Raw genomic sequence first — 13,793 nt, 5'->3', positions numbered from 1 at the left:
CCGCATTTTTACGTGCCAAGGGAACGGAGTACGTCGGGTTCTAAAAGCGCAGCTAACCGTTAAACTCTTTAAGCTGATGCCTCGGAGCCGGCGTTGGCCAAAAGAGATGTTCCAAGACAGCAACTGCCAATGCAAGTAGCCAAGACAAACAAGCAATTACTTCGCAATATCTTTGAAATTAGGTAACCCTCTTTACAACTTTTTTTTTACCCACATCGTACATTCCCGTCTCTTGCATTGAGGTTGAACGAAGTGAGATGTAGTAAATGAAACGTTAACAGTATCAATAGAATGGAACCTTAGAGCCAGGTACCACCAGTCAAGTAATGCAGCAGCAAAAGTAATGCAGAATGCCAGAGATGCAAATGTGTGGAGTGGCGAACCGGCGAAGGTTGACTTATAAATTACCAAACGCATAAAAATAGGAATCCAACTAATATCTAAAATTATAACACCACTCCTTTGGTAGATTGATTAAAAAACAAGAAAGGAAGCTAGCTTCGGCCAGTTGAAGCTTATATACCCTTGCAGATAAAGCAAACACCTATAGTTTAATGCTCACTCAGTGCGGTTCCAGGGATAATTTTGTTTTTAAGTTGTCAAAAATCAAAACTCCTACTTCCTACAAAGTTACAATTAATTATACCCGTTACTCGTAGAGTAAAAGGGTATATTGTATTCGTGCAAAAGTACGTAACAGCTAGAAGGAAGCGTTTCCGACCCCATAAAGTATATATATTCTTGATCAGGATCACTAGCCGAGTCGATCTAGCCATGTCCGTCTGTCCGTCTGTCTGTCCGTCTGTCTGTCTGTCTGTCCGTATGAACGCTGAGATCTCGGAAACTATAAAAGCTAGAAGATTGGCATTTTGCATGAATATTCTAGGAGCTCCTACGCAGCGCAAGTTTGTTTCAAAAAGGTGCCACGTTCCCTCTAACGCCCACAAGCCCCCTTTAACGCCCACAGTTTTGAAGCTATTATGAAAATAGTAACTGATATGTATTCGCTTCGTCAATACCTATCGATTGGCCAAGTAAAAAATTGCCACGCCCACTCTAACGCCCACAAACCCAATAAACGCTTAAACCTGGCCAGCGCCTACATTTCCGCCTTTCATGACCAGTAGTACCAATATCTGGCGGTAGATGGCGCAATACAATATACACTAGCGCCATCTAGGAAATGGCATTGGAAAAAATCTGCGTTTTTTTCTGTGGTCACTCTAATTCACATTATGTTAATGCAAATTTTAAATTATTTGAAATGGGGCGCGCATTTTGTCTCTTTTTGCTCGTATACGTTTTTCACAAGTGCATTTACCTGCGCTAGAGAGAGACAGAAGATGTGCTAGGCAGAATTGAAAGTTCTAGAAAGCCTCTTCTAGAAAGAAATCCCTGGGTAAAAATCGAGCGGCGAAAAACATATAAGAAGGCATATTTCTATTAAGTTGTTTAGCTAAGTAACGGGTATCTAATAGTCGAGGCACTCGACTATAGCGTTCTCTCTTGTTTTTAAATCGATTGTTTGATAAACGTTGATGTGGGAGCCTCCGAAAGTTGCACTTTTTAACGGTTCATAAATCTTAAATGACATAATATTTTTTACTGATGTTAATTATACCCGTTACTCGTAGAGTAAAAGGGTATATTAGATTCGTGCAAAAGTATGTAACAGGTAGAAGGAAGCGTTTCCGACCCTATAAACTATATATATTCTTGATCAGGATCACTAGCCGAGTCGATCTAGCCATGTCCGTCTGTCCGTCTGTCCGTCTGTCTGTCCGTCTGTCCGTCTGTCTGTCTGTATGAACGCTGAGATCTCGGAAACTATAAAAGCTAGAAGATTGACATTTTGCATGCAGATTCTAGGAGTTCCTACGCAGCGCAAGTTTGTTTCAAAAGGGTGCCACGCCCCCTCTAACGCCCACAATCGCTTGTATACGATTTTTAAAATTTCAATATTTCGAAAAAGTAAAAATGCAGTTTTATTATGTTTATGAATACCTATCGAAATGTAGAAAAAATTTTTTAAATCGGACCATTCGTTAAAAAGTTACGGCGGATCAAAGTTTTTATCTCCTTCGCACTCCCTTAAGCTGAGTAACGGGTATCTGATAGTCGGGGCACCCGACTATAGCGTTCTCTCTTGTTTTCTTATATATTTGTTTGAATATTCCTATGGGAGCCTTAAGATATGGTGGTCCGATCCGGCTCGCTCCGACATATGTACTACCTGCAATAGAAAGAAGACTTTCGGGAAAGTTTCATCGCGATAGCTTTTAAACTGAGAGACTAGTTCGCATAAAAACGGACAGACGGACAAACGGACAATGGACAAACGGACAAACGGAAAATGGACAAACGGACAAACGGACAGACGGACAGACAGAGAGACGGACATGGCTAAATAGACTCGGCTATTGGTGCTGATCAAAAATATATATACTTTATGTGGTCGGAAACGTCTCCTTCACTGCGTTGCAAACATCTGACTGAAATTATAATACCCTCTGCAAGGGTATAAATATATTGCTGCTCATTCTATTAAATTACAAATCCCAAATCGCTAAATTTTGTATTATGGCAGCTTTATAATAAGTCGTTTGATTAATGTTAAATTTAATTTAAAATTTTGAAATATTAAAAAAGACCTATATCCCTGAGTAGAAGGAAAAACCATAAAAACCAACGAGGTAATTATTTGTGTCCTATTAATTTTCCATCATTTCCTATAGTCCACCGATTTTGATAAAACAAAATTCCGACCTAAATACTACCTCCAATAGAAAGAAGACTTTTGAAAAAGTTTCGTAGAAATGACCAACGGACTGAAGGACAGACGGACATAGCTAGATCGTCTAGTGATAATGATCAAGAATATAAATACTTTATAGGGTCGAAAGCGTATCCTCACTGCGTTGCAAACTTCAGAAATACAAACTTCTTAAAAATTAATGTATCGAATCACATGTTCGAACCCATATTTCGATTTTCCCATTTCACTTCACCATACCACAAACAAAATCCCAATACAATCTCTTTATAAACAGCAGATTTCTTTCTTTTGCCTTTCGCTTCCCACATCATATCAAATACCCCACTTCACTAATCCCATTATTTCACACCCTTCTAGTCCGATTCGAACTAAAATTCAACTCTGTCCGTCTCCATTTCCATTTCATGTTACATGAACATATTTCTGGGTTTCTCATCACACATCCCTCGGTGAGACAGGCGTTGAAAATCTGCCCAATTCGTTTGCTTTGATTACGAGCTTGTTGCAGAACCGAAACCAGAACAGAAACCAGCACCATAACCAGAAACACCTTCAAAGCCACAAGCCCCAACTACTGAGCTGGTCAACATTTAGCTAACTATTTTTTCACACTCCCGAGCCCCAAATCGCCCTGCGCACCACTGCCCAACTCCATTTCTCGCCATGTTGCTCCTTTTTTCCCAGTCACTTTTAAATTAAGCAATTTGAAATGTTGACCAGGGAATCTTTCCTTTCCTTTACTTCCATTCCAGACCGCAAAATGTTGGCCCACAACTTGTGTAGAGTGTCACGGGTTGTAATCGCTCGTTGTAGGTGGCTGTAACTTGGTCAGGAACAGGACCAGGACCGGCGGAGGACCAGTTGCAATAGCAGTAAAGATAGCGCCACCGACATACGGAAGAACCACGAGGGGGGAGACGAACCGTGTCGAAGGATGAGTCGATGGCCAACTAACTACAATTTTTTGATTGCCCGTGTTTTGTAAGCGCGCTGGCCATTTGCTTTACTACCTCAACAACGTCCATTGCCCACCCTCTGAATATCGCCCTTCTAAAGGCGAGCTTTGGTCAGCTCAGCACTGGCCCAGCCATTTTAATTTCACTTTACGGTTTCCAAACACGAAATCCTTTTTGCCACTAGGTGTGCAGCCAGGACTCGTTTTTTATCGTCCTGCACGGCTCCCCCCGTAGGAGTGTTTGCTTGGGTCCCCTGTTTGTGGGGTATTAAAAAGTGAAATGGTGGAATCCGAAACCCCAAACCGACAGAGAAGGATGCCAGTCATATGTGTGTACAGAAAGCGAGGGGGATTGTGGGAGATTCCAAATTTGAACTGGCACTGAAAAGCATGGCAGAGATTCACCCAGATTGGTCTCGCCCCGAGTTTTGGCTAGGGTCGATTAGGTACCTTACGCTGCCTTACGGCTTGGGTTACGCCATGATGATCTAAGCATACCTAATCTGGCTGAGCTTGCACCTGCTGGGGCCCAGGAATATATTTTACTTCTTCTAAATACTTACCAAATTATTTAATCGGTTAAGACGCTCTTCCTTAACAAATACCCCATTTATGTTTATAGCAAATTAAATAGGCAATCACAAACAGTCAACCGGAACGGCAAAAGTCCCATACGAAAGACTCGCCGGCGGCACGAGGATGGAAAATAAAATAAATAAACTCCAAAGGCAATCTCAATTGAAAGCGACAATATTGTTTTTAATGATTTTCATGGCCCAGGCACAGAGCCGGAATCTTTGCGGGGCAGGAAAATCTTTTTATTTGGCTTTTTGGCTGCCGAAGGGAGCGGAGCCGGCAAAAAACGAGAAAAACAAGCGGAGAGAAAGGAAAATAACACAAAGCATACGCGTGGGTGGCCGCAGCCACAGAGCAACAAAGGCCATGAAAAATCAACAAGAAAGAGGGAAATACAAGGTTGGGAAGTGGCCCCAAAATATATCCCCCGATTGCGTGGCATGGAAATCTTTTCAGCAAACGTATGCTAAAGATAACAATGCAATTTAGCCACTTAGTGCATTAGCTTATTAGACTTTATCCCCGAGACTGTAGCCCATACTGAATGAGCTGCCATCACATTTCCGCAACCGATTTACATTCGACTATTCGCTGAATCAGCGCGGAATCATCATCATCATCAGCAGCCAGTGACCACACTAAAGTTTACGGGGTAAACAAGAAGTCAAAGACTGGTGATTGAGCAGTTCAAAGTTTCTTAGCCAAAGTTGCGCTTAAGAAATCAAAGTAACTTTCCTCACTATTGCAAACTCTCTTCCCCCAACTTTGGGTATCTGTATACGTGTACTTTTTTCATCAACTGCTGTATAGTTATTGGAAACTTTTTCCGAAACGTAGAACTTGCCAGCTTAACAACAACTGACCAACAGCCTGGGACGAGGTTCACTGCATTCCAGGTGGTCGAAACTAAAGTGAGTTTGGTATATTAACATTTCGGGGTTACTTAGCCTTATTCATTCGGAGCGCTAGGAATAAGCAGTTCCCTAGATATAATAAATGATCAAGTAATAAAATTATCATGAAAAGCATACATATATTTTGATTTGATCTTCAATCTCTGAAGAATAGGTAAATAATTTAGGAGAATGGAATATAGAATTATTAGCTGATATAATTCCTAGGGAATTCGATGGTTCCCGTAGCTCTTTTGTCTCCTCAGCCCTTTGTCCAAGGCATGCGTGTTGTTTACACCCTCCAGGAGCAACATCCTCACCAGAAAAATCGGCAACAACTGCAGAACAAAACAGAACCGAACGGGACGGAAAGTGTTGATAAGTTGGGCTGAGCCAGTGGAGCGGTCAAGGTAAAGAGTTGGCCAGCTGGTGCCCTGCACTTGTTTAATTAAAAAACTTTCCTTGATTTTATTAGCCCTCCGCCTTAGGACTAGGAGCTAAGCTTCGTGGTCCTTTTGGAGCGAGGCTCCCTGACCGGCTTGAGGGCGGTGTAGGGCCCGATGAGCTGCTTGCTCCGCTTGACCGTGTACTCCAGCGTCTCCTCGCTCTGGTGCCACTCGTCCGAGGCAAAGAAGACGAAGCCCGCCCGCTCCGCCTTGCGATAGGCCAGCAAGGGACCCCGGGAGCCAAAGTCGTAGTGCAGCGGACGGGGTCTATCCGTGTCGATTGAGTTGAGGATCGGGGAGAATATCCGCCAGATCTCGCACTGCTCGTCGGTGCGCATGAAGAGCGTCTGGTCGCCGTGGAAGACGTTGAGCAGGAACCCGGGCAGGCCTTGGATGCCCTTCGGTCCCCGATCGTCCACCCGCAGGTTAATCTCGCTCTCGCGCAAGCAGAGATCTTCGCCCTGCCGCTTCAGCCGCATCCGCATGAAGACCTCTTCCGTGGGGAAGGATCGCAGGACCAACTCGTTCCTCACGTCCGCACTGTCGCTGTGGAACGAGTCGCAGTCCACCGGCTTGTACTGGATGCGCACCTCCGTCTTGCTGTCGTTCAGGGCCTTTCCGGCCCGCAGGATGAAGGGCACCCCGGACCAGCGGCGGCTGTTGATGTGCAGCACCACCAGGGCGAAGGTGGGAGTGAAGGAGTCCTTGGGGATGTAGCTGTGCTCCGTGTATCCGCACTTTGCCGGGTCCGCCTCCCGCCGGTTGTTGCGATACTGGGCCAGTATCACGTCGCCCATGTTTGGGGTAAGCACCTGGCGAAGGACCTTCAGCCGCTCGACCCTCAGGTCGTCGGCGGTGTTCGCATACGGCTGGTCCATGGCCAGCATGGCCAGCATCTGGATCATGTAGTTGGTCATCAAGTCGCGAATGATGCCGGAGTGGTTGAAGTAGTCCGCCCGACTCGCTTGCACCGGGAGAGCGCACTTCACTGATATCATCACCGCCGCCACGTGGCGGTTGTTCAGGGTCTCGCCCCACAGGTGGTTCGAGTAGCGCAGTGCGAAGAAGTTCTGCATCACCTGGCGACTGAGGAGATGGTCCATCAGGTAGATCTGCGACTCCCGGAAGCTGTTGCACAACGACGTCTGGAACACCCGGTAGGAGACGTCGTCACGGGCAAACGGCTTCTCCACCACGATCCTGGTCCAGCCCGTGGAGGAGCTGCACTTACGGCTGGCATTGAGGGTCACCTGGTCGAAGACGACTGGCGGCAGGGCCAAGTAGAAGATCCGGTTCGCATGCACCTGGTTGTGCTTCGTCTCCTGGCGTATCATCGCCTCCGCGAGGGCCACATAGTGCTCCGGCTTGTCGTACTCGCCCTGCACACAGAACACGTTCGTCCAGAAGAGGTTGTACTTCTTCGGGTCCCGATTCTTGTCTAGCTCCATGAAGGGCAGCACCTGCAACCGGTAGGCCTTCGTCTGCAGCGGGGTCCTGCAGAAAGTGAATATCTTGGTGCCCTGCGGCAGTCGATTTTCCCGGTACAGTGCCCAAAGCGCTGGAAATACCTTCTGCTTGGCCAAACCCCCTGAGGCTCCGAAGACCACGACAGAATAAGCCATCTCATTGTGGGGATCAATGGGAATCATTTTGGAGAATGCAATTAAAACTTAATTTTTGAGTTAGAAATGAAGAAGCAGCAGTTCGAAACAAGGCCAAAATATGTAGTCCAAATTGTAATAAGATCAATGAGAGTTCGTGCAAAGATAAATAGACTGCTAACAAAAAAAGGACAAGTGAGAACTCTTTAGTCGAGTATCTTGACCATCAGATATCCGTTACTCAACTAAAGGGAGTGCGAGGAAGATGGAGATATGTCTGCGGCAAAGCAACTACTACTGCAACTGCCAAATGTCTAGACTTTGTAGATTAAAAGATCTCTGCGTTCATTAGGACAGACACACGTTGGACAGACGGATCCTGAGCCTGACCAAGAATAGAAATACACTTTATCAGGTCGGAAACACTTTTTTTACCTGTTCCATAATAATTTGATAATAATCAAAAGGGAATATCTGACGATGTCATCTATAAAAGAAAACTTATTAAATTTTTTTTTTGGATTTATCTAATTTATGCATCAAATATTGCGTTACATAAAAATTTTAATTAACATACCATTAAACAAGTTTACAAATAAACAAGAGAGAGGTGGGTGCCCCGACTATCAAATACCCTTTACTCAATTAAAGGAAGTGCGAGGGAGATGGAGATATAAAACTTTGATCAGGTATAACTTTTTAACGAATGGTCCGAATTGAAAAATTGCATTTCTACTTTTCCCAAATCTTTAAAGGTGTGGGCGCCAGACACCTTTTAAAATCGTTTAAGTCGATTGTGAAACAAAATTTGTATTTTCCGGCAGCCAAATAAAATGTTTTTGAGCGAAATGTAGCCAGGACACTAATCTGGCAAAGGGATTTGAGCTCGACAGGCTGCTGAAGGGCAAAAGTCTGGCATGGCAGACAAACTGTTTGGAGCAAGGATTGGCTTGCAGTAAGCCTCAAGTTCCCCATAAACACGTAAGAGATTTTCTGCAGCCTCCGGCTGCCCTGCAATTCAAATGCAATCAATTCAAATTCCCTAAGCCACCGTTTAAGTGCAAGCGGGGGATCCAAAGGAGAAGGATAGCAGTGGCATTTCTTTTTCTCTGCGTTCCATACATGTTGTGAGTGCAGCTAATATGTAGGGGCTCCTATTGCGATTCCAATCCTCCGTCATCACAGTCAGAGAATTCGAGACGACAGGACCTTTGATGCTCCAATGGCAGGGATTATTCAATTTTCTCGTGAGAGTCTGTGAGTCTGGCTTCCAAACTGGAGAACCCTTATTTTGACTATCAAAGAAAAAGTCCTGATTGGAATGTGCCCTTTCCCTTCTCGTTTATTTATTCATACATGATCATTAAAGGTAAAAGATTCTACGCTGGAGCTGCAGTTGCTGCCGCTACAGCTGCCGTGGTGGCTCCTGCTGCCATAGTTGGCTTCTTTTTTGGTTTATTTACCTTCGCTTTAAAGCATTTCTTAAGCTTCGGGCTCCACCTAAGAGGGGCCTTACACTTCTTTGCTTTGGCTTTGGCTTTTGCTTCCACGGCGAAGCAGCACATCACAAGCACCAGCGTGATGATGCAGAAGCCTGCCAGGGAGATCTTCATCGCTCAGCGTATACAGGTGGTCTAAGAGAGCATTCACGTTGGATGTATGCACCATATAACTCGGTGGAGCTAAGCATGTTAAACGGCTGATATTTCATGGCACCTAATTAACGGTCGGTTTACGTTTTTAAAGCTTAGATACCCCTGCACGGGGTATACCTATTTACAGAGCAGTTCGCAACGGTTCAGACGATAGTAACCCTGCAGGAAACGGAATCAGTTTTGGACTATTAAAATACAATTTGGGTCAAGAAGGTTAACTAGTTCAAGTTATGTCCATTTCCTTGTAACGAAGTGGTCCATTTTTCATATGCTTGTCGTCGGAGACAACTAGTCCATTTGCTACAAGTTTTGCACTAGTGACTGTTAACCAATTTATGGTTACAGCTGTTAAACTACACTAAAAAAAAATATTTTCACGAAAAAACTTAAAAAATTAATCTCTAAACCATCAAGTGATTGGATTTCACTAGTACTTGACGATGCCTAACTTGACGCTCTCCTAATTTAGTATCCAATTAATAGGCGCGGTCCTTAGAGAATTTCTGATAATTATTATGTAATCAAATACAGTAAATGATAATTAAATGGAATTAAAACAAACTTACTTTTTTTGAGGCAAGTCACTGATTGAGCCATACACGCAACACATTTTGTTCGAACCAGGGTTCAAAAAAATAAATTTTTTTTAATGAAATAATAAAGTCAACATTTATTTCCATGTATTTTCATTGAAATATGTACCATAACATTAAGACTTATACGTAAAGTTACTAGATTTATGATTTATAAAGTGTTTACCAGTTAAGGCAAAGAGTATACTCTTTGCTTTAATCATGTAATTTTAATGTGGGCATACTGCGAAAAGTTTTGGAAGATGATAGTTATATATTATTAGATTGTTTGAGTTAGATGCAGTCATTGCATAGCCACAAAAATTGGCGCATTTTTATTTCCTTTAGTAAATAAACTCTATGTTAATATGACCAGAAAACCCCCCCACACTGTTGAATAAAAAAACACGAACACACAAAATAAATTTTTGAACCGAACCGAATATCAAAAAAAAAAAGTTCCGGTTCGGTTCCGGTTCAATTATAAAAAAATTCAGCGCTCCGGTTTACGGTTCGGTTCGTTTTCTAAAAAAAGTGAACCACTCCGGTTCAAATTAAAGTATTTGAATGATTTTAGTAAATGTAGCAAGAAATGTTATCTGCCTTTTTCTTTTGCCCAACAACCTAAAAGAAAGTTAAGAAATTAGGGAAGTAAATAAGAGCTAGAAACGCGTTAAAAAAAAACGACCGGCAAAACGTGCTGCACGAATCGAAATCAGGACTAATTCAATGCCGCTGTTTGAACTTCTCGTTTTCCCCATTTTCTGACCGAGTTCCTGTCACTGTCTTCATACGTGCCTGTTCAACTCCGCACAATCAATGTAGGATGAGTCATGCAGAGATTAGTTGCCAGGAGATGGAATAAAGCCTCTCGTATTGGACATCTTGAGCTGCAATAGGATGTTGTTGCCGCTGTTAATTGGCTTTGTTTACGAACTAACCCCGAGCACCCTTGATATTCACATTCCCCATACAAAAACGTCTTACAAATGCTAGCTAAATCCAACAGCCTTTCCAGGCACACCTGGCGTATGCTTGTTATTTTCCCATAATCATGGTCGAGCATTGGTCAAGTGAGCTTGTATTTACAACTAATTGAGGTCGAAGACTTACATTTGAATAAGATAAGTTCCATTCAATGGGCAGATATCCATGGATAGATTCCAGTCGAAGTGCTTTCGACATAAGGATTAATTGGCCAAGTGCGAGGACAGCAATAGCAGGCCAAATGAAGTTAAGGATGCGATAATGAATTGACAAGGTTATTGGAAGCATTAATAGACTAGATTAGAATGGATGATTTTAGATGTATATAGACATAAATTGGCCAATATTTAATAGGTTTGCTGATGCTTTGATTAGTGTTGTTTCTTATGGGTAATGTTGTAAATTATTATTTTTATAGCTAATGGTAATTGATTTCTAGTTAGAAATTTCACAATGCTAATGTTAATCATTAAACATCGATCTACATGCAAAAACGTATTCTAAACATTCGATTTCTAGCGATCCTTGAAGGTTTTGAAGGAATATGATTAAATGGCATAAAATCCTATTTAATTTTTAAGAATAATCTGTCCCTACATATGTGGTATCTTTGACAAACCATTTGGTCGGGCTATGGCTTACAGAACTCCATATTTATTTTCAAATTAACAAACGGATACCCTGTAGCTTAAGAAAAATGAAAATGGCCTTGGATTATGTGTTGTATAAATCCTTGGGATATGTATAAATTCCTTTCATAGAAAATGCTCAAACAAATAAGTTGAATCATTTCGTATACACCACATCCCCCATGTCTTGACTTTTTCAATGACCCAGCAAGAAGCAATTCCATCCCTCAATTCACTACGCTCCTTCGGTTGCTTTTTTTGTTCAGTAGGCCAACTGGCGCCCCTTGAAAGTCAATTTCAATCAGCAAACAAAGGAAATTTCTAGGCCAGAACATAAACACAAACAGAAAAGTGGTCAATGAGCCCAAAACAGGAAGAGCACCGGATGGATGGCCTAGCCAAAGTGGCTGATGCAGAGAATATGGAGGAGCCCGGCGCTGCCGAAACTTTGCTAACGATTTATGCACAGGCTAAACATTTTAAACACATGCATAAATCAGAGACACACACAGACCGACGAAGCGGGGTGAAATATTCGGCAAACAGTTCCTTAAAGCCAAAGTTTTGAAATGACCCCAGGAATGGATCACGTTGGGAAGGCTTTTCTGTCCCGAAGATGTGTGACAGTTTGTGGCAAATTGAAAGTACACGGGGTGGTTGGGTGAATGGGAAAAGGAAGAAGACACCGACTTAGACACACCATTAAGCTCATAATTGCCACATGAAGATATGCCCGAATCTATAGGCAGCCTGGGCACCCAGAATATGTGCCATCTGCCACGAGTTTATTGTGCTTTATTTGCTTTCGCTTGGATCACATAAAATTTAATTAAATTGTTTTATTGCATTCAAGCCAAATGGAATTCCTTGAGCCTACTGCCATCAACTTCAGCATTTCGTGGACCAGCGAGCAGCACAAAAGAAGCGAAAAGAAAGAAATCCCTGTTCGCATAATTAAAAGAAGCCGCAACTGAGGCTCCAACATTTGTGTGGCTAATCTTTTATGAGATTCCTCAGCCACGAATGCGGATACTTTTGGTCCGCATTCATGAAATGAATCAAGATTTGTTAGAAATGAAACACGAATTTGTATGCTGTTCCAATGACCTAAAAGCTTCCTTAAATCACAAAGAAAAACCTTTAATATAATTGGTTCTGTTTAAAGAATATAATTTCCGGGAATCAATTATGTTACCACAGTTAATATTTTTCATTTGAAGAGTAATATTAAATTCCGACCCGCAGGTTGACAGTTGACAAGCTTTTAATAGGCAGTTGACCTTTAATGGCAATGTTATAAGCGTTTTAGGCAGTTATTTACGCAATTGGGGAAATCTATGAGGACTAGACAGCAAAATTTGTTGGGGGAGGTCAGTGAAAATCAATAAAAGCAAGGTGCTGGCTGTGATGGCTAAGAAGTGGAGGAAGAACAATACCACTGAAATTGAATTATTAAGTAAGACTACGTTTCAAGCTAAATCTCCGTTGCGCTTTGCACGGAAAGTTGTGACCTTAAAGCTACAGAAAAGTAGAAACTCGTGGCCCACATTTAGGCGCTACGCTCTTACAAACGGCAAATGGCACACAAAGAGGGCCAAAAATGAAAGGAACTCATTGGCATATCTACATATTTCTGGTTCAATGCATTGCCAGAACGCACACACAGATACAGCAGAGCGGCAAACCCGAAACACAGAGCAGCAAACAAGCAGGCAAACATCTCTGGCGATTATGCAGTGAAAAAGAGCGGCACCGGGAAAAGTCGGAAATGGACTGGTGGAAGGAAGGGGAAAGCGTGGAAATCCTCCGCAGGGCAGGCAAACCCGAAAGTATTCGAAAGATGCCAATTCATTTGTGCCATAAACAACTACAAACACAATCGGATGGCAGCAACAATAAAGCTGGGACAAGATACTGGATATATCCGCACGGGGATATAGAATGCATATGCATGTGCACACTGTATATTGGCCAACTATCGATCCGAGCCATAGTAATTTGCAACTTTTCATTTTCCATTTTTTTGCGCTCAAAGATAAATTATTATTTGTTGGGGGTTGACAGTCGAAGTGAAATGTGAAATAATTTGTGGATTTTCCATTCGGGTCAAATTAAGAAAATTGTTTCCTGGTTTTGCATAAATTCTCCTTTGGTAACCATTCAACTGTTAATATTGAAAGGAGACAAATAAAGAAATCTCTCGAAATGTGAAGTGTGTTTTTCAAAAAGCTTTTGTTACTTAAAGGGATGACCTTCTTTTGGGTTTTTCATACCGACAAATTAAGGCCGTTTCAAACCTATTTCTTTTTTCTTTGATTTCTTCTTCAATGAAGTTACAGTTGTACTTTCGTGTAGTGATAGTTCCAGCTTATTTAATTTAAAAAGTACTCTTAATTTAGCGGAGTGTATAAGTTACGGTTTCTGAAGAGCGACAGCTATTTGGGTTTTTGGTTTCCAATTGCTTTCATGTGGGACTGGTATGCAAATTTTCCTGGCCCACCAGCACAGACAGCTGTAAGTGTGTGGTTAAGGTGAAAAGAGACTTTGAAGCCGTGTCCTCTGTCTGTCAACCAACAATCCACATGTGAATCACACACTTAAATGTGTTGGCCATGTTATGACAGGCTGCCAATGTTTATGAAGAAAAACTGTCCCCAGCCCGCTGCTGCCCAAATTGGTTCCGTGCCGGCTTCTCCGCTTGCA

The 13,793-nt window shown here is 42.5% G+C and overlaps 2 protein-coding genes across 2 annotated transcripts; both read right to left on the bottom strand.

The window, feature by feature from the left end:
* Nucleotides 1-5,320: 5,320 nt before the first annotated feature.
* Nucleotides 5,321-7,409, bottom strand: LOC108063159 (glucose-6-phosphate 1-dehydrogenase). The gene has a single exon (XM_017150153.3). It carries the CDS (start codon nucleotides 7,293-7,295, stop codon nucleotides 5,691-5,693), a length of 1,605 nt encoding a protein of 534 aa, XP_017005642.2. The 5' UTR covers nucleotides 7,296-7,409; the 3' UTR covers nucleotides 5,321-5,690.
* Nucleotides 7,410-8,563: 1,154 nt separating this feature from the next.
* LOC108063168 (uncharacterized) lies at nucleotides 8,564-8,891 on the bottom strand. The gene has a single exon (XM_017150163.3). It carries the CDS (start codon nucleotides 8,858-8,860, stop codon nucleotides 8,627-8,629), a length of 234 nt encoding a protein of 77 aa, XP_017005652.1. The 5' UTR covers nucleotides 8,861-8,891; the 3' UTR covers nucleotides 8,564-8,626.
* Between the last annotated feature and the right edge of the window lie 4,902 nt (nucleotides 8,892-13,793).

This window comes from Drosophila takahashii, chromosome 3L (genome assembly GCF_030179915.1).
Source record: "Drosophila takahashii strain IR98-3 E-12201 chromosome 3L, DtakHiC1v2, whole genome shotgun sequence".
In the NCBI taxonomy this organism is placed as follows: domain Eukaryota; kingdom Metazoa; phylum Arthropoda; class Insecta; order Diptera; family Drosophilidae; genus Drosophila; species Drosophila takahashii.
This window is presented reverse-complemented; position numbering and strand designations above follow the sequence as displayed.